Source organism: Echiichthys vipera (genome assembly GCF_963691815.1).
Source record: "Echiichthys vipera genome assembly, chromosome: 4".
Lineage (NCBI taxonomy): Eukaryota > Metazoa > Chordata > Actinopteri > Perciformes > Trachinidae > Echiichthys > Echiichthys vipera.
In genome coordinates, this window is record NC_139829.1 from 33,029,208 (window position 1) to 33,049,385 (window position 20,178).

At 46.5% G+C, this 20,178-nt stretch overlaps 1 protein-coding gene across 1 annotated transcript in view; it reads left to right on the forward strand.

Annotated features, from left to right (window-relative positions):
* Positions 1 to 20,178, forward strand: part of unc5db (unc-5 netrin receptor Db) — a gene marked incomplete at its 3' end in the record, with an annotated part of 252,798 nt that overhangs the window by 141,225 nt on the left and 91,395 nt on the right. Inside the window, exons 3-6 of the mRNA XM_083912274.1 lie at positions 3,765 to 3,908; positions 6,555 to 6,658; positions 16,512 to 16,692; positions 17,459 to 17,626. Coding sequence (XP_083768400.1) covers positions 3,765 to 3,908; positions 6,555 to 6,658; positions 16,512 to 16,692; positions 17,459 to 17,626 — 597 coding nt within the window. The remainder of the gene's footprint in view (positions 1 to 3,764; positions 3,909 to 6,554; positions 6,659 to 16,511; positions 16,693 to 17,458; positions 17,627 to 20,178) is intronic.

Here is a 20,178-nt window from a genome sequence, read left to right on the forward strand (position 1 = left end):
GGGCAAGGACGGACTGACAGTGGGAGTGCGCCCTCAGTTCCCATGATTGAATGATTGGACCCCCTAAGCAAACCCACCGACAATGCTACAACATATATCACCCATCGACTTCAAGAACGTTTTGTTACTTTTATTCACTATTCCATAACTATTACATTTATTACCATGAGAATAATATTAACAACATGTTTTCAACACTATATTTGCACTGACGGTAAAAAACAGACCGTAGCTTGCTGTGTGAATGCAGCAGATCGCCTGACCAAATGCTCTTCTTTACATCTGAAGAAGTCTGACGTTTTTTTGGCCTCTGACGGAGGTTTTTGTATCAAGTGACGCTGAAGTTTCAAAGGTTTCAAACACTCGTTTGAGAGGGTCTCCAGACAGAGTACACATTTCGGGCAATCATGGCCATTGTTTTTGTATGGCTGTAAGGCATTACTTTATGTCGGCTGCCTTATGCCCTCTGATTTGATTTGGCCAGGAGTTCCTAGTTGTTGTTTCTGCAGCAGTGTTTTCTACAGCAGGGATGTTGTGGCGTCTATATTGTGGTAGTTTCCTTATGGAATTAAATCCGTAGTGGCAGAAACTCAACCTTCAGTCAGCAGGGATTTGAGTAATGCATAAATATATACTGTATATGATATACTGTACATGTTACACATGAACACACTCATGTCTATCGGTCTATTTTCTCTCTGTTACGCCTCTTTTATGCATATGTCAAGATGGACGGCTGACAGCTCGCTGAAAGTGAAGCCATGTAGACCCCCCCCCCCCCGGTGGCTGATTGCAGTATAAGTCATAATAAGTCCCCCCCCCCCCATGTTTGTGGATGGGACATTGACCAAACTAAGGGGAAATCGGGGTAAGACTCACACTTGGTCAGACAGGGGCAGGGCTTTGATCTCTACTGGCACCGACATGGCACGACTTGGTCGCTGCCTCTGCACACGACAGCGTGACGAACATTTCCATCCTAAGAGAATATTTAAATAGTTCTTCTTCTTCTTTCATGCAGTTTTTTTATGCCTGCTGTGTTACATAGTATGGTGAATTGTCCTTGTGTCGCTCATGAGCCTACACATGCTGTTTGAAGTGGTTAAGTGTTCGAATTATTAATGCTAATTCCGCTACAGCTGATTTAGCTCTCCTCTTGTTAGCAGCATTGAGCGCTCCGAACATACAGTGGAGGCCCCCCGAGGGACTGTACTTCTGCCAATTTCCTTAGTGATGCTCTTAGAGCTAAGCAGAGGGAGGGGGGGGGGGGGGGGGGGGGTCCACTGATTTAGGAAGTGTGTCAGCCTTTCCTAAGAATTGATGCATAACTAATCCTGTAAGACCCATTGATCACTGATGCAAGCATGTAGAGGTATCGAGGTATTGATTAAGGATTCTGCAGGGACCCTGATTTAGAATGCAGGGCTTTCCTTTTTCAGTTTTCTGCATTAACTGTGCTTTACGTGGCGGGACTCAGCCTAAAAGTGCATCTTTAAGACCTGACCCAACTGAACGTGATTGGTACAATCAAATATCAAACTTCAAACCCCAACCCAAGGTCCTGAGCCATATTTTTGAGTCAATGCTAGAGGCATGACTCTAGGAATGGCAACCACTAGAAAGACCATTGAGGCAATTTTTATGCAAGCCGTTTTTAACACGTTCAACTTGCCGCCCTGAGCTAATCTGGTTTAGCCGCGGCAGGCTGTTAGCGTCTCTCTGGAAAATCTCCGTTAATAGATCATACACGAAAATTGTCTCCATGGCTTATTTGATGAGCAAATTTGCAGTAAAAGACCCTGGGATGATTTAACGCTGGAATTTCACTTTAAATAATACACAATGTTAGCACGTTCAGCAAAGATATGTTAGCATGTAGCCACTTAAGCCAATGCGCTGTCAGGAACCACAGGGTTAGCCTATAACGCTATCCATATCATGTATGATATATGGTTTTTAGCATTTGTCATGCACATGACCAGGTACTCCCTCAAAAAGCTGTTGTATACAATCTGATAAAGTATCCATGCACTGCAGACAGCAGAGGTGCTTTGAATATGAAACACAAAATGGCCGCCCTCTTTCACAGACCTGCAGACTCTCTGCACAGACTTTTCAGAAGAGTCACAGAAGGAATAACATAACTGCATAAGAGTTACTAAAGTATATAGCAGCTGACGCCAGTAGAGCAGAAGAAGTCGTCAGTATGTGATGAGTGAGTTTAAGATTCAGGCGCCCATGGTCTTCCTGAGCGTGTTACTTACCCTTGCGCTCTTGGCACGCATGTTAACAGGTTAGAGCAGCCGCACTATCCGCATGAGCAGCACATCATCTAGAGGTTCGGAGTGTCACCTATTTAAACCCTGTGACGTGTGTGTTTCTCAGTAAAAGTAGACAGCAAAAATGATCATATACACCTTTCACCACAGTTTTAACAGTCCATTCTCATCCCCAGGCCATCAAATACCACTGTCTTTTACTTCCCTCTGCGTTTGAAATGGTCACACCGTGCGCAATGCTTTCAACAGAAAACCCGTCTGCAGCATTATTAGATGCTCAGAGCAGAGCACTGGAATAAAGAGCGACCAAGTCTGTGTAGGGAGAAGGTCTGGGTGTCGGATGGGTCAAACCAACACAGGACTTTCAGGAGCCCATGTGTCCCGTGTGTCACTGTGGTTCCGTTACAAATGCACTTCTTTTAACCACACCTATGACCTTTTCCTAACCCTAACCAAGTGGTTTTGTCGCCTAGACCTAACCCCGTAGTATTGTCTGTATTAACAATGTTAGCCACATGTTCTTCATGTTTAAAACCGACTGTAGTGGAGCGTTATAATTAGACATGCTGTTACGGATCGTCAAGGAGTAGGACCCAAAAGCGGGAGACTGAGAGAATGAACACAGGAGTTCATTTACAAAGTCCAAAAATCAACAGAAAGTGTCCAAAAGGGATTAACGCAAGGTGTCCGCGTAGGCAGGCGGCTGGAGGCTGGAGGCGGGCGCGTGGCAGGCAGGGCGGCGAGGCACCGAGCGGACGAGGAGGACAAAAACAGAGTTAGTGCCAGAATAATCTTCAAATGTTAACGATTTACCAAGCAGAGAACGCTGGCGACTAGCTCTACCGATGAGACGTAATAATCTGGCACAGGAGCGGAGTCAGAGCTGGCTTCTTATGGAGCAGGTGATTAAGTGGAGATGCGAACCAGGTGTGCCTCGTTGCGCTTGCCTGAGGGGGTCAGCCCCGCCTCCTGGCGCTCTCCACACTGAAAGTAAGAAACTCAGAAAAGAGCAGAGTGCACACAAACGTCCCCGAACACCCATGACACATGCCTCACTACCCAGTGCGTTGACACACGATGCCAAAGGGTCTCGAGAAAGCGTCCGTATGCGAGGACTTGGGATGGGAACAGGTTGATTTCAATGTCTATACCTGTAGAAAATGTCACTCAATTTTAAAAAATCTGATTAATTTTTAACCCAACACTTTCGGTCTCCCTTCAAAAACCCCTCCAGCGTTTCTGTGGGCAGAATCCCTTCATTTGTAAACACGAGGCTTGTTATCTATTATTGATGACCAGTATCAAAGGCAAACCAAAGTGTAGATAGATAGTGCTGGCAGGCAGCAGCGACACTGTTTGTGACGCTACAGCTGTTCAGCGAGGCAGCCGTCACTCACAGGTAGAGGTTGGCGGCACAGCCACTGTAAGGCATCAAACATATTTTGTGTATAGTTTCTAACCATCTTCTCTTCTCTGTTGTCACAGGGCTGAAGGTGCGTGAGGTGATGATCAATGTGTCCCGCCAGCAGGTGGAGGATTTCCATGGCCCTGAGGACTACTGGTGTCTCTGTGTAGCCTGGAGCCATCTGGGCACCTCAAAGAGTCGCAAGGCTACTGTCCGCATCGCCTGTGAGTATGGACACACCTCAGGGATCTGAACCGTATCACAAAGCTTCTTGTAGCTGCATTTGGCGGTACGTAACAACTGAGCAGGGTTGAGTTTCCCTGCAGGTGTATGTGTAATGAAGCTGACCTTGGCCTAATTCTCTACATCACTCATACATCGTGGCTCTCAAATAATCAGTTCAGCTGACCTGAAGGAACCAGTGTTGGTGTAAGTCAGTGATACTCGACCTGCAGCCCGGGGGCCAAATGTGGTGCACAGGTTGCCAGAGGGCCCTGCAGCCTTTTCTAATTCATAATGAAAATAAATGGTTTCACACATGTAAATAGTGCATAAAAATTTGATATAAAATTGGAAAAAAGGATGCCCCAGGCCATAGATGGATTACTGAACGGGCCTATCGCCCGGGGGTCCTCGCCCGGGGGTCCTCAAAATGAATGAAAATAAACACAAAATGATCACAAAGAGATGCTAAATGACCACAAGTATACACAAAACGACCAAAAATGACCACAAAGAGACCCAAACTTACTACTAAACCACCAAAAGTAAACGGTTTTGGTTTCTTGTTCCTACGTAGACAGAGTGGGGGGCCTCTTACATGTCTGTGCCAAGCCCCCACCACAGCGACTTCCTGGTTGATCCAATAGGGAATGTCATATCCCCATGACAACACTGAGGGGTGAATTTGTTTGTACCAGGCTAGTTTTTATTTATTTTAATGAATAATTAGTGGCTTGGCCTCTTGAGTGACAGCTAGCCGCTGGCCCTCACTTCTCCTCGAAGGTAAAAGTCAGCCAGATGGACGTACCTCCCTCCCCCCAACGTCACATACATGCCCTTTTTTGGTCAGAGGAAATGAGGCGGAGTCAAAGTCTGTCAAGATGGCCACTCTCTAGTCCAGGACGATTGGATCAAGTTGACAGAACGGACCTCGACAGAGACGCTACGTCCTTTTTTTATACAGTCTACGGTCTGTGCTCAGGGTTGAAACATTCAACATGAAACATTTTTCCCCTCCAGATCCAGTTGCTGTATCTGCTCTGTAAATGTGCTCTGCTAAAAAAAACAAAAGAATCGATATCCAAGAAGGTTAAGCGACAGCGATAGATGACACACACACTGAGGACAACTGGCCTTATTACTGCTTGTATCCACTTGTTTCTTGTGACCATCGGAGCAGAATGTAAATACAAAGAGATAAATAAACGCAGATGAAAAAAGGCTTCAAGTGCAGTGAAGTCGAGCGGGACTGGCTCTCAGAACAAACAACAACTTCAGATATCCCCCTGGAGGTTTGGGGAGTGTTACGACCACACAGAGTGACCCACACTCATTTGCAGTCCGTGTCCATGTGTCTCATAGGAGTTCTTTAACCCCTAACAGACTGTGGCTAAATGACAAAAGGACAACAAATCAGTTGGTTTGGACTGAACTGTGAGAACACTGCCGACATTATATCAGCTGAAAATGAATGAGATTTATCAATGGTGAAATAATCTATTCCCAGAAATGAACGCTATCTAATCAAGTTTAGACACAATCAGCAATTCACAGCCAGCGTCTTCCAAATCCAATATCGCTGCCAGGAGGTGTTATGGGTTTTCGAGAAGGTCTGGTCTGTGCTGGATTTAGTGTTTGTACCTTTTAACATCAAGAAAACGCCCCGCGATAAACTGGCGTCCTGTCCAGACCCCCGCGACCCCGATAGGGACAAGCGGTTGAAGATGAATGATGAATTAACATCAAGTTGTTCTTGTCACAAAGTAAGAATTTGAGTTCACGGATGAGAGTATGAAGTCCAAATCTGTATCAGTCATTCATTTATCTTCAACCTCTTGTCCCTGTCGGGGTCGCGGGGGGGCTGGAGCTCATCCCAGCTGACATCGGGCGTGAGGCGGGGTCCACCCTGGACAGGACGCCAGTCTATCGCAGGGCCCAAGTATGTATCTGACAGGATTTCCATTATCCCTGTATGTGCAGTCTCCTTCCTGTATTTAGATCTCTTACATGCAGGGAATCTCAAGGAGCCAGTTGGGCATCTAGTAAGGATGCCCAACTGGGCGCCTTCCTAGGGAGGTGTTCCAGGCACGTCCAGCTGGGAGGAGGCCTCGGGGAAGACCCAGGACTAAGTGGAGAGATTATATCTCCACACTGGCCTGGGAACGCCTCAGGATCCCCCAGTTAGAGCTGGTTAATGTGGCCCGGGAAAGGGAAGTTTGGGGTCCCCTGCTAAAGCTGCTGCCCCGAGACCCGACCCCGGATAAGAGGCTGAAGATGAGATGAGATGAGACATGCAGGGAATCCCACAACATGAGGGTATATGAAACGCATTCCCATGTTGTAATAAGGCCGTTTAGAAAAAGGTAAGAAAAGGATCCGTCACTATTGTTTGCACATGAATGCCCGGGATGATGAGAGCAATCCCCGTGCACTTCTTCCATCCAGCGTATCCTCCAAACCACCTTGTCAACACGTTACATAGCACAGGGCCATGGGATCCTCTCTATCCGGTTCTGACTACAGGGTTTTGAAGGTCGTGGCGCGCAGAGCTGGGGGGCAGTGTTTGCGTGTTAGCTGCCGAAGAGGATTGAGGCCGTGCCGACAGTAACACTTGACACCTGACAGCTGCCTCTTATCTCCCCACACAGACCTGAGGAAAAACTTTGAGCAGGACCCCCAGGGGAAGGAGGTGCCCATCAACGGGATGATCGTTCTGCACTGTCGTCCTCCAGAGGGAGTGCCTGTGGCGGAGGTAAGGCCGCCGCTGCTGCTCGCTCCTCCCCTCCTGAAAGAGCAGAATCCTATACTCCCACTGAGCAGGGGAGATCTGCATCAGAGTGACTACTGGGAGAGTCACTCACTCCCGCTGCTACCTTCAGCTCCGCTTTCTCTGACCTTTAAGAGATTGATGTAGTGTTGATGCCGTTGCATACCAGCGTTAAGCGCACGCAAACGTTTAGATGTGAAGGTGTTGGTGCCGAAGTGAGATGAAGAGGATTTGTTGCATACATTTTAATTAAATCTTCATCAGTTTACAGCATCATTAACTCAGCGAGGGTTGTGATTTCACACTGTGAGAAACGGGGCTGAAAGAAATGACAGTGGGGAGGGTGACTTAAAGGGGAACGTTGGTATTCTTTAACCTGAACCCTATTTCCCCATTTATTTCTGTGTAAGTGACGAATGCCGAAACCTTTTTTGAAAAAATCGGTCCAGTATTGAGCGCTAGCACTGCAGCCACACTGCTGGGAACCAGGCTGCAATGTAATCGAATGGGGCACCTGCACACCGACAATATGCGTCAACTTAAAGTATTTATTTTGGGGTTTTTTTACCACTGAGGGGCTCAGATTGTTATCAGAAGTGTCTGCCTTAGTTGTGGGAAGACGGTGAGGTCAGAAATCTCGTTCTGAATTCCTGCGGGATGTTCCCAGAGGACATGTGACAGGGAGACTATTGTGAAGCGCACCTTTGTGTCATCTAAACCGTTTTTCAGAAATAATGGTTTGTTTTTGTGCATTTCTGAATTGCGTAAAGAATATATGCAGCTCCACCTCACGCAGCTTTCACAGTCGAGCGTTCCCTTTGGATGCAGACAGGCTGGAGTTGTGGCTAGTTGTGCTACAAATGGATCCTAATAATACCAGGATACACTGCAGTTAACAGACCATCTGCTCTGCAGTTTGACAGGGACACTACTGCCAGACATAGAGGAGCAGAAATCCTCCCAACGCACATTCTCCTAAAGTTAAAGGCTGTTGCAAGAGTGGAGACACTTGCTGCAGACAGAGGAGACGCAGGCTAATGCTATTAGCTACCATCACTGTGTTGACCTGAATCAGTATCTAGTCACCAAAGCATGGCAGGAGAACGGCAACTCATCTATCTTTCCATAATCCAGTCAGACACTAGTGGCGAAAATAAATACTTTTAGTAAACGTATATTGTTGGTGCACAGGTGCCCCGTTTGATTACATTGTAGCCGGGGTCACAGCCACCGGGGTCACAGCGACCGGGGTCACAGCGACCGGGCTCCCGCGCTCACGCAATCAAAAACACAAACGTTGTTGCCATTACTCCACCAAACACCTTTTGTTTTACTACTTCACCTTATTTAGCATGTAGGAAGCTAGCCAACAAGCTAATACCGTTCTTTGACGCTCAACTGCTAAGTGGAGACATGGGAATTCTGTGGGACGACAGACTTTGGCAGAACATTTTTTTTTTTTCAGTGTATGGTTTCTGTCGGCAAGGGGAAAGAGGGTCCAGGTTGAAAAATGCTCAAATGACCCTTTAAGGGAGTGAGGATGTTGCTCTATCTCTAGTCTCTCTGTGCCACACCCTACTCCATTCTGGCTACCACACACAAAGACTCTGTTATACAGGGGGGGCACACGCTCTGGTTTGTTTGCATGTCTTGGGCGGCAGTAGCTCAGTCCATAGGTGACTTGGCTGGGAACCGTAGGGTCGGTGGTTCAAGTCCCTGTGTGGACCATGAATGGAGCGTGGACTGGTGGCTGGAGAGGTGCCAGTTCATCTCCTGGGCACCTTCCGAGGTGATGTTGAGCAAGGCACTGAACCCCCAACTGCTCGGGGCGCCGGTCACTGGCAGCCCCCTCGCTCTAACATCTCTCCTTAATTGCATGTATAGGTTCTGTCTGTGCATGTGTGTATTTCGGGCCTGTGTGTGTGTGTGTGTGTGTGTGTAACATGATTAATAATAAGAGTGAAAAAATTAAATTTCCCCGTTGCGGGATAAATAAAGTAATTCTTCTTCTTCTTCTTAAAGCAATATCAATCGTCTTTGGTGGCGCAGAGCTCAAAGTAGTTGGCAATAAATTTAACGGTTTACAACTAATTCAATAATAGACATAGAAGGGGATCTCATCACTGCGTGAGTTGCAACATGGACGTGCACATGTGTGAATTAGCATCATTGCACCGAAGACGTCATCCATGGAAGATGACAGATGCTCTTTAGTAGTCTGGAAACCTGTTGTGGATCATATATGATGTTGTCACTGATCATGAGAGTGTTCATCTCCCCGCATGAGTCTCACATCATCCGGTTTGTGATCATCTGTGTCGGCACTGGTTTGTCTTTGATGCGTCCTGTCAGTTTGCTCCCTGCTGGGCGGTGTTGGAGGAAGTTTTTAGATCCTTTACTGAAGTAGAACTACTTAGCTGACTAATAAAAGGTATTACCCCTTTAAGATACAGTATTCAACACGATCTAGGATCAACATCAACAGGTGTTGTGATCGCTTTTAGCAATTAAATGTCCGGCGGCAACTTTAACAGCACAGCAGCTCCAGGTGAGACAGAGAACAGATGTTTCTCACAGTCAGATCAGCCTGAAAGACTGAAGTTTGGGACAAAAATAGCATTTAAATGTCTCAGTACAAAATGTCACCGAGTGCACGTTGCTCTCCAAATGCACGATGTCTCAGTCTATATTTGGTCCAGCGATAATCAGCATGAACAATGTAAGTGTAGCTAATGTGTGCAGGGAACAGATTTAAGTGGAGGTCAACCTCCAGCCCCGTGCTGAAATTAATGATTCAACGTGGAAATGGAGGAGTGATGTCATTCCAGTGCCGCAGAATCCACAGCAGGGATAAAAATAGTTGAATCTGAGCGGTACAGACCGAATCACAACCTCCCATCGAGTCCTTTGTCAACACAAATGAGCCCAGCCACAAGAGATGGGAGTGAATAATGTAGAGAGCGCAGGGCAGATATCCTCAGCCCAGTCAATACCGCCGCACCTCGTCCATGAAATATTGAGGTGGCATCTGCGAGCGTGGTAGTGTGAGGTTTCAGAGTGCAGCTGTAGGATGGATGCTGGTGGAGCAGACACAGGCCCAACAGATTGTGAGCCTGCAGTCGGAGCGCAGCGTAAACGCCGTGCTGCTGCTGCTGCTGCTGCTGAAAGGTGTGTTTGGATATCACCCTCGTCAGCAAGGATGTCAGGGGGAGCTAATGAGTCCCCTATCACTCAAGGTGAAATCATTTTGTATCGTTAGAACAGTTACAACAGTTGATTTAAGCGTGAGTGTGACACTGAGCAGGGGTGTCTCCTCCCGTCTGGAGGTATTTGCGGCAATGAGAAATACAATAGACAGACAGTTACAAAAGCCTCATATTCGAGAATAAAATTACAGAACAGAAGTTATCTCAGGACACTTTTCATGCAATGTAAGTCTAGGCCACATGCTCTGCTTGAAGATCCCCTCCGCACATGTTTCAGACATAAATAGTCCGCTTCGTAAAGTAGTTTGTGTCTGATCAGGAGTTCGATTACTTTAACGGTTCTTTAAACCTTCATGTGCTTCTTATTCCTCAGGATGTGTAAATATTAGACCAGGTGGAGAGATTAGATCTCCACACTGGCCTGGGAACGCCTCAGGATCCCCCAGTTAGAGCTGGTTAATGTGGCCCGGGAAAGAGAAGTTTGGGGTCCCCTGCTAAAGCTGCTGCCCCCGCGACCCGACCCCGGATAAGAGGCTGAAGATGAGATGAGATTTGGGCCTCTGGAATTTAGGAACCAGAGCAAAAGAAAACAGGGCGTAGTATTTGTGCAGCTAAAGCTACTCCATAGGTAGAAGGAAAAGTTAGTTTGACCCATTGTGGATGTGTGGATGTGTGGGTGTGTGTGTCGAGTTGGGAAGACAGCCTATAATATAAGCAGATCTCAGTAAATCCGATTGCTGTAATCACAGTATTTCATCTTAGTGTCGCTCTCTTTGTGAGAACTCCTCGCCGACTCTTTCCAAAGATTATTTATAAAGATAGGCGTTTGAATAGTCAAGTAAAGTTTCTCGAACACACAAGCCCCGTCCATGACAGTAGAGGTCACTGTGAAATCCTACACTCCCGCCACGCACACACACGCACACACACGCACACACACGCACACACACGCGCACACACAAAAAACCTTACTACTACTCACTGAACAGCATCCCAGAATGACGGACAGGTTGGTTCTATAAGGCGTGTATATTTTTTTTCGATCACAAAGACGGAGACTGGAAAAGCGTTTTTTACCCGCTCCTCTGAGGGGCTGACATCCCCACGCCTCTTTAGCTGTCTCCGCAGTGTTATGCCTTGAGACACGGGTCCATATCGCGTCTGCACCTCATGCGCCGCAACACCGGGAGCCGAAGCACGAGCATGAGGAATCGAGACGGGCGCTTTCACAGGCTGAAGTGACAAAGGTTGTAATAATAGAGTTGCACTCAAAAACACATTCAAGGAGAATCAAAAAAAAAAGAATACAATAGGAAACACATTTCAAGCTCCGCTGCTTACACTGACATGAAAATAACAGCCCGAGCCTCTGGAACCTCTCAGTTGATTTCCAATTTCCAAGGGGCGTTTTTTAACGGTGCGGACTAAAATGCCTTTGGTCGCAATTAGACGGACCAATCAGAGCAAGGAAACAACTTAGCGGTGAGCGACACGATGCGAGATGAGGCGGAGCTCAGTCTGTCGATCAGGGAAACTTGTGTCTGCTGTAACATCTACCTTTAAGAATCTCATAAATGTATAAATGGAGGTCCTAGTTAAAGGTGCTGTAGCACTGGACGGCACTGTACTGTGTGGTGCTTCTATTGTTCGCCGTCCACTAATTACAACTTTATGACTCTCTGCAAAAACTGAACTTCATGAGGCATCATAAAAGTCAACTACATGGCAGAATCATTGTGTGGGACTGCTTTATCCTGCAGTACAGTACCTAGATTGAAGAAACTTGGTTCATTCATTCATTCATTCATTCATCCATCTTCAACCGCTTGTCCCTGTTGGGGTCTCGGGGGGCTGGAGCCGATCCCAGCTGACATCGGGCGTGAGGCGGGGTCCACCCTGGACAGGACGCCAGTCTATCACAGGACAAAGAATAAGAGGAAGAAGAATTCCTTTATTAGTCCCGCAATGGGGAAATTCAATTTTCACTTATTATTAATCATGTCACACACACACACACACACACACACACACACACACACACACACACACATACACACACACACACACATACACACACACACGAAATACACACATGCACAGACAGAACCTATACATGCAACTAATGGAGAGATGTCAGAGTGAGGGGGCTGCCAGTGACCGGCGCCCCAAGCCATTTGGGGTTCAGTGCCTTGCTCAACAGCACCTCAGCAGTGCCCAGGAGATGAACTGGCACCTCTCCAGCCACCAGTCCACGCTCCATTCATGGTCCACACAGGGACTCGAACCATCGACCCTCCGGTTCCGCATCAAGTCACCTATGGACTGAGCTCCTGCCGCCCCAGTGCACGGTGCTGTTGCACTGGACTGCACTGTACTGTGTGGTGTGTCTCTTGTTTGCCGTCCACTAATTACAACTTTATGACTCTCTGCAAAAACCGAACATCATCAGGCATCATAAAAGTCAACTACATGGCAGAATAATTGTGTGGGACTGCATTATCCCGGTGTACTAGATGACACTTGGTTTGCTTGCTGCTAATTCACATTTAGGACGCTTGTGTGAGTGTTGCCTGTGAGTGTGTGTGCAACACAAAAACACCATCCTGCGTGGTATTCAACGAGCGTCATTTCCCCTTTGCCTCGGTTAATATAACGTAGGACCGGCTTATTTATAATTTAGCTTCGGTGCTCAGGATCCAAAACCAATCCGCCGCTTTTTCCTCACACGTATCAGGCGACGTGAATGCAGAGCAGATCTCTCAACCCGGGGAGAAAGGAGTCCATGGGAACCCTGTATAATGAGTTTCTTTTGAGAGGTTACTCTGAGAGAAAGTGTGAAATGAACATCCAAACTGCGAGCCAATTTCAACTTCCCTGAATGAAAGCCTTTAATCCGAGATGAATCCCCTTGATCTACAGTAGCTCAGGTAGACAGCCCGGGCTACGGCACAAAGGGGAATCAACTAAATGCTCCTGCACTGTGATACAAGCTGTTCTCTGTTGAGCTTCGCAAAGACTTTGCAGAGCTACTCCACAACAAGTTAGCATTTAACTCCGTCCCACCTCCTGCTTCCTCTGCACTTGTTTCCACTTTCTGATCCTACTGCCGGGCGCCTCGTAGGTCAGAGGAAGCCTCCTAGAGAGCAGATGATGAGCTTCGTTACTAAGGCACGCAATTACATCCCCCTCCCCCAGTCCAGGCCAAATCCGGGAGCTCCCTCTATTTATTTCGTTAAGATAAGACAGATGGGGCCGGAATAGTAATGCGGTGCCACATAGCTCGGAGGGGAGGAGAGGTGGCATTTGGGAAGCAACGGGAGGCGGACGGGCGACGCAGGCCCACTTTGTGTTCCCCCCGTATCTTTTCTGATTAACCTCCGGGACGGGAGAGCGCAGCTGAGCCGCAGATAGCTCCCTCCGACTCCACCTGCTGCTGTCAGGCTTGCCGTTCGTATGAACACACTGAAGCCACGCTGTGTTCAAAGTGTCTGCGGGTATCTGTGTGTGTGTGTGTGTGGCAAATGAGCGTGCCTGTCTTTATGTGTGCTGTTGATTGGTTGTGGGGTGTTTGTGTGGGGTGGGGAGGGGGGTGCATCGGGTAAATTAGCTCCACACTCGGCGCTACGCATCTGTTATGCAGCAGCGGATCCCGCCGGCGTCCCCTGTTCCCGGGGGTGAGTCTGTAGGAGACGTTTAATCCTTGTAATTCCGTTGATGAGATACACAGAAATTAAAAAGTTCTGCCGCCCATCCCCGCTTTGTCACAGGCAGCTGAGAGTTGCCCGAAAGAGAGGAGTTCATGCTAAACTGTGACACCTAAGCATGACTCAGCGTTATTCTGCTTACAGCACAGGAGCGGACCGTTTGTACTGCCTCACCTTGACACAAAATGACCATTAGACCTGGGAGTGGGGCTTTGAGGCACAGGGGAAAAAAACGCGTCAGCTGGCAAGGTCTTGATCTGCACTCTCCTCATAAGTCCTGATGATGGCTGCTGTGTCACCCGTTACACTGCTCCTCTGTCCTTCTAATTGCCTCTTGGCCGCCACATTTCTCAGCATCTAATCATCCGCAAATGTCATCTCAATGAGCTGTATGTGTGTAGCTGAGTAGAGGAGACGACCTGGCTGGAGGAGGTGACCTTCAGGGGCATGAAATCACAGGGAGGAAGCCCTGGTGCGGGGGGGCCCGCCTGGAAACCCTTCCGTCAAGGCTGACACTGATGACCGCATCCTAATTGAAACAAATGTGCCAATTAGGCAATTCATTTCTCACATCCTCCGCCACACACTTGCCAGGCTAATTTGTATTTGTCCCCCCACCCCCAGCTCTGTGAATCACTTCATCATTAACTACAGTCGGGGCTGTTAGCTTCAGACAGACAGATAATGTGCAGCGCGGCCACCGAAAACACTGCGAGGGCCGGCTCACGCCACGCGTTAATTGCCTCTTCAAAGCCCCAAATTCTTTCCAGGCTAAAAATTGAAATAAATACATAAAGAGTCCGAAGTATGGGGGGGGGGGGGGGGGGGGGGGCAGACAACGACTTGTGTCAGCCATTCAGTGACAGATGACTTTAATCATGAGAAATAAGACCGCGTCTCCCAGTCTTCTGTCTCTCCATTTTCTTATCTATCAACGATGCTAAGCGCTTTACCTCTGATGGAAACCCGCGCTAAAGGCTATCTTTTAATTGTAGAGAAGAATCTGGGAGCCTTTGAAGATGGCTTTCCAAATTTTCTCCGAGGCAAACGGCGGGGAAAAGAGAGGCTTCAGTTGCCGTAATTGTACTGTACTGTATACTCTTCCCGCTGTGGCTAACAGTGTTACAATTCACACAAATAGGTGTGAGAAGCTGAGAGAAAGGATTATGATGTTCATTATCATTTTTATTTATGTCAATATATACCTGCAATCCGTCATCCCTGGGGTGTATGTGTCATTTCTATTTACCCAGTGTTTGCATGCCCACAGGCACTTCCTATTTGCATCCAGCCTGAGTCGTTGTTGTTTATTATAAATGGTGCCTGCGTGCTTCCTATAAATCCATCAGCTCGGCCCGTTCTGCCACACTACCGATGTAATTTGCAAACGCAGCGATGCAGCTCCCTTTACCAGGGTAGAAGCGCCAAAGCGTCACTAAGTTTGTAATATGTAATTAGTTTTTCTCTCTTTGGCTGGTAATTGGTTATAGTGCTTCGTCTGATTGGATAATGGCTTTGTATCCGGTGGTTATACGGCAGGGTGGGACTTGTAGGGCGCAGTTGACCAGCAGCGTGTGTCACTGTGCCGTTTTTTTTAAGGGGAGTGACTCCAGACATGAGATCAGCATCATCTGAGAATGTAAGACTTGAGGGTTCAGTATGCTTGATACGGACTAGTGTGTACAACGTCATCCAACCGTGTCTAAAGGCACATGTTTATAGGGCATGAGGAGCGCAACTGTGTCACCAGTCGAACAGTTTTTGGTTAAAATCTATCAAACCTTCTGTTGTACCTATCATTTTAAATGATGGTGTATTGTTTTGAGTTCATTTAATGTTGTAAAACTTCTTATCTTTGTACCCAAATATCGTTTTAACAGCCTAATTTGGCCTAAGTCAAAGGACGCTAGCACCTGTGAATTAGCCGTGTGCTCCTCTCGGCCCTAGTCAGACGCCTCGATCTCCCTGTAAACACTGGGAGTTGCTGGTCGTCCAAATTAGCATTGGTGCTTTCACGACATCCGGGACTGTACTTCAATCCTTCACAATAAAAGCCCATGCTTTAACAGCTCCAAAATACACCGTAAAGTCTTCTTCATTTCAATTTTTAATGCAAACCACCACCTGAGCCGCTCAGGCTGAGCGTCGCCCAAACGTTCTTACAGCTTTCTCTCATCAACGTCACTTTCATATAATAATTTGACATTTAAATGCCCATGTTCAAATATGAAACTTACTTACACTTGTACTTGCACTTCGGTGGCGAGGTTCGGTTCATTGATGACTCTAAATCACCCGTAGGTGTGAATGGTTGTCTGTCTCTGTCTCGTCTCTATGTGTCCTGCGATAGAATGGCGTCCTGTCCAGGGTGGACCCCGCCTCACGCCCGATGTCAGCTGTGATCGGCTCCAGCCCCGCGACCCCGACAGGGACAATGAATGAATCTACTCAAAATGTCAATTTAATGGTCAATCTCAGGCCATTACAACTTTTGAAAACCTGGGGACGCAAAGAAAATGACCATTTTAACTAACCTTTTATAAATATACCACAAGAAAAATATAATTTTTGTCTAAATTGGTAAAAACCACACTATACTACAAAGAAAAAAAGGTTCCTGGAGGACTCTGAGCATTATATATAGTGGTGTAGTGTAGTGTTAGAGGCTGGTGACGGGATCAAATCCTATTTTTATTGCTTGATATATAATAAATAATGTTTTATACAGATACTTTTCATGCATATTGATGAATGTAATGACCTGGGGATGGAAATGGCTTGTTATATGTTCCTTGTCCTGTCCGACTTTGTTGTTGCATAGTTCAGAAACTTTAAGCATAAGACACAAATTGTACAAGTGATGCTCTAATAGTTGATTTAGAGAGGATCTTGTGATGATCGTACCTCTGTATTACCTCTCTTGAACAGGTCGAATGGCTAAAAAATGAAGAGCTGTTGAGTTCCCAGACCGATGACAACATCGACACCCGTGCAGACCACAACCTCATCATCAACGAGGCGCGACTGTCTGACTCGGGAAACTACACGTGTATGGCGAGCAACATCGTGGCTAAGAGACGCAGTGCCACAGCTACTGTCATAGTCTTTGGTACGCTGTCCTCCCAGCTGCTGTTACTGCCCGTTACAACACATCACAGTGTGCTGATACACATTAACACGGCGCTTTAGACCCATTCGTTTGGTTTCCTTCACCACTACACGAGTGATTAAGACACCCATCTCCGTGTCTGCGCCGAAGAGCAATGTTTCCTCTTTATTTCAATGAATGTATTATTCAAAGACTCAATTTACTGCCTCTCATTTAAAATCAATGTGTACTTTATGAGAGGAAATAAGCCAATGTGTCTTAATCTCATTTAAAAGGAATGTTGCTCATTAAGTATTTATTCGCCGGAGGCCTGCCGGCAATGCGGGTGCACCGGCTTTGATAGCGCAGCTAAGCATTTAGCTTCCACACACGTTAGACAGAGAGATCATAGAGTAAAGCGCTGGAGTCAGGGCGCTAAGTGGTCGACTCCAACCTGTCGACCAGTATGAGCCTTTAGAAATGGCAATTCTATTTAATGGCTGTTTTCTTTGCTTTCGCGTGTCTTTATCTTAATCCAATAGCAAGGAACATTGAACTGGCAATTAGGACGGAGGGAGCTGTATATCCGCCACAATGAATATGCTGTCAGTCTGCTCCAGCCGTTATGCATTGTAGCCTCGCAGTGCCTCGAAGACTGCATAATCATTATTACCCTCAGCTCGTGTTCAAGTGTTTAACTATGCCAGAGTTCTGCAGAAGTGAAATGTGTTATGTGTGCATTAACTATACCTCCTCTTACTCTCCAACTTTGTTGAACTCTCTGCAGTGAACGGCGGCTGGTCCCTGTGGACAGAGTGGTCGCCCTGTAACGTGCCGTGTGGGCGAGGCGTCCAGAAACGATCTCGAACCTGTACTAACCCGGCGCCTCTCAACGGCGGGGCTTTCTGCGAGGGCATGTCCGTACAGAAGATCACCTGCAATGCACTCTGCCCAAGTCAGTTTCACTAAAACTCTGAGTAGCTGCATGGGAATATAACACTTTTCTAACTGTACAACTTTATGGATTGTTGTTGTACAGTTACAAAAGTTACTTGTCTCTTGGTGTTTGAACAATTAAGCTGACTTGTCTAAGATAATGACAGGTTGCTAAGCATGTAAATACATAATATTGTAATATTTAATTGATATATAGTGGAACATGAGCTGTTCATTATTATACTCCAAAAGCAAGACTTGTCCTTTCCATGTTGTTTTCAAAATGGCTCTTTTTTTAAAGGGGAATATTATTATTTATGATTGCATAAATCAAGTTTCAATACTTTGTAGTCCAGTTTTGCTCTCCAGAGGATGCTGACTGTGCAGAACTGCCCTGTTCGATTACATTGCAGCTGGCTGCGCGGCGGCCAGGCTGCAGCACTCTCACTCAATACTGGACCAATTTCAAAATAAGTCACTTACCCATAAACAGGAGGGGAAATAGAGTCCAGGTTGAAAAATAGCTAAATTTGACTTTGAGGTACTCTAAGCACCATAACATTAACATGTCAGACATGAATCTGTTGCAGTGACTGAGCTTAAACCCATTTTAAACATTACAGACAACCAATTATATGGATGGCAGGATAGATCCCTAGTGACCTGACAAAACCCCTGTACCACTGAACTGTACTAGAGAGAACTGCCGCATGGAAGAAAGTGTTTCCTCAGGGGGCCTGCCAGTTTGGGAGTTGTCTCTGGTCCGGCCCGGGCGACTAGAGGGCTCTGCACCTTGGTGCGGAGGCTCCTGTCTGCCCGGGTTGGGGGGGTCTCTGTGGCGGTGCTCCCTGTGACCTTGGACTGGGATCTCCCCCGGTGTGGTTGGACCCCCAAAGGTGGCTTCCTCTAGCCTCACCTCAGGTCTTGCTGCCCGGCCGTGTCTCTTTAGTGACAGCTAGTGTTTGTGTAGGTGTGAGTGTGTGTGTCTGTGTGTCAGCGTGGCTGTGTGTGTATGTGTGTGTGTGTGTGAATGTGTATATGAACGTATACATATTTGTGTGTGTCTCTGTGCACGACTGCCACAGACCTAGAGATTAATTAATCCTTTGGCAATATAAAAGTGGAAATATGATGACAATAATAAAGTAGCAGTGGGCAGGATTCAGGTGCTGCGACGAACCACGGGAACCTGCAAGAGGAGAGCACAAGGACTCAGGGGAAGAAGCTTAGTGAGAACCATGCATTAATGGGACGTGAATGATACAGATTGAAAGAAAGAGGAGCTCAGTGTATCAAGGGGAGTCTCCTGACAGACTCGGCCGATAGCAGCATAACTAAAAGCTGGTCCAACTCAAACCTGAGCCAGCCCTAACTATAGCTTAAAAGGGTTTAAGTCTATGTGGCGACTATATAGAACCTAACCCACTAAAATCATCTGACATGTGAGTTTTGAATTACAAAACTACAAATACAAACGTAGGAATCAAAGCTTATATCAGGTGCCCAAAATCTGCCCCAAACCTTTGTGCCCTCTGCGTGTCTGCCTCTATGTCTCTCTCTTCCCTCTCTGTGTATTTGCAGTGCCCCCCATGCCATATGTAAGGTTATGCGTTGTTGTTGTGTGTTCTTTTGCGGTAATAGGGTATTATGAGCTCTTTAAGACACGATTCTATTCTGGATGTCCCAGGGAGCGGATGTAGAGAGGCTAATACAGGAGATATATAATCTCTTTTCCTGGTTCTTTTCAGTGCACGTGCTGCAGCGTTCGGGATCAACCGGAGAATCTGAACAGACTTAGTATCGGAACAGCCTGATGATAAGGAATTGCAATAATCCACCTTAGATTTAACAAAAGCACGGACTGAATTTTCTGCATGTTTTTGAGACGGGATGTGGCTGATTTTTGCAAAGTTATGCCCGTGACAAAAGGCAGAACTTGTCGTTGGCTTTATGAGTCGAAGGACATCCTGATCAAAGATAACGATTCCTTACGTTGATGCTTGGCGTTCAACATCAGGAAGTTGCAGGTCATCCAGGTTTTTAAGTGTTTTTATGCAATTACTGCACATTTGAAGTTAGAGTGGTCAGAAGACTAGAAAGGGTATAAGTACAAGTCCATTTGAAGTTAACTAACTGAGGTTTTCTTCTGTTTGATTGATACATACATTTGGGTATCATCTGCATAACAATAAATGTTTATGGGGTGTTTACTTTAATATTATTAAAAGGAAGCTGAACACAAGTACAAAACCTCATCGATCCGATAAATGAGACTTAAACCGCCTTAATGTGTTCCTTTAATGCCAATTAGATGCTCCAGTCCCTGTAACAGGATGTGATGGTCAGTAGTGTCATAAGCAGCACTAAGATCTAGGAAAACAAGTACAGAGACAAGTCTTTGTCTGAAGCTATTAGAAGGTTGTTAGTATTTTTACCAGTGCTGTGTCAGGGCTATGATTCACTCTAAATCATGACAGGAAGACATTTAATATGTCACAGCTGATTAGGGACTAATTCCCTGAGGATTTTAGAGAGACAGGGAAGGTTAGATATAGGTCTATAGTTTGCTAG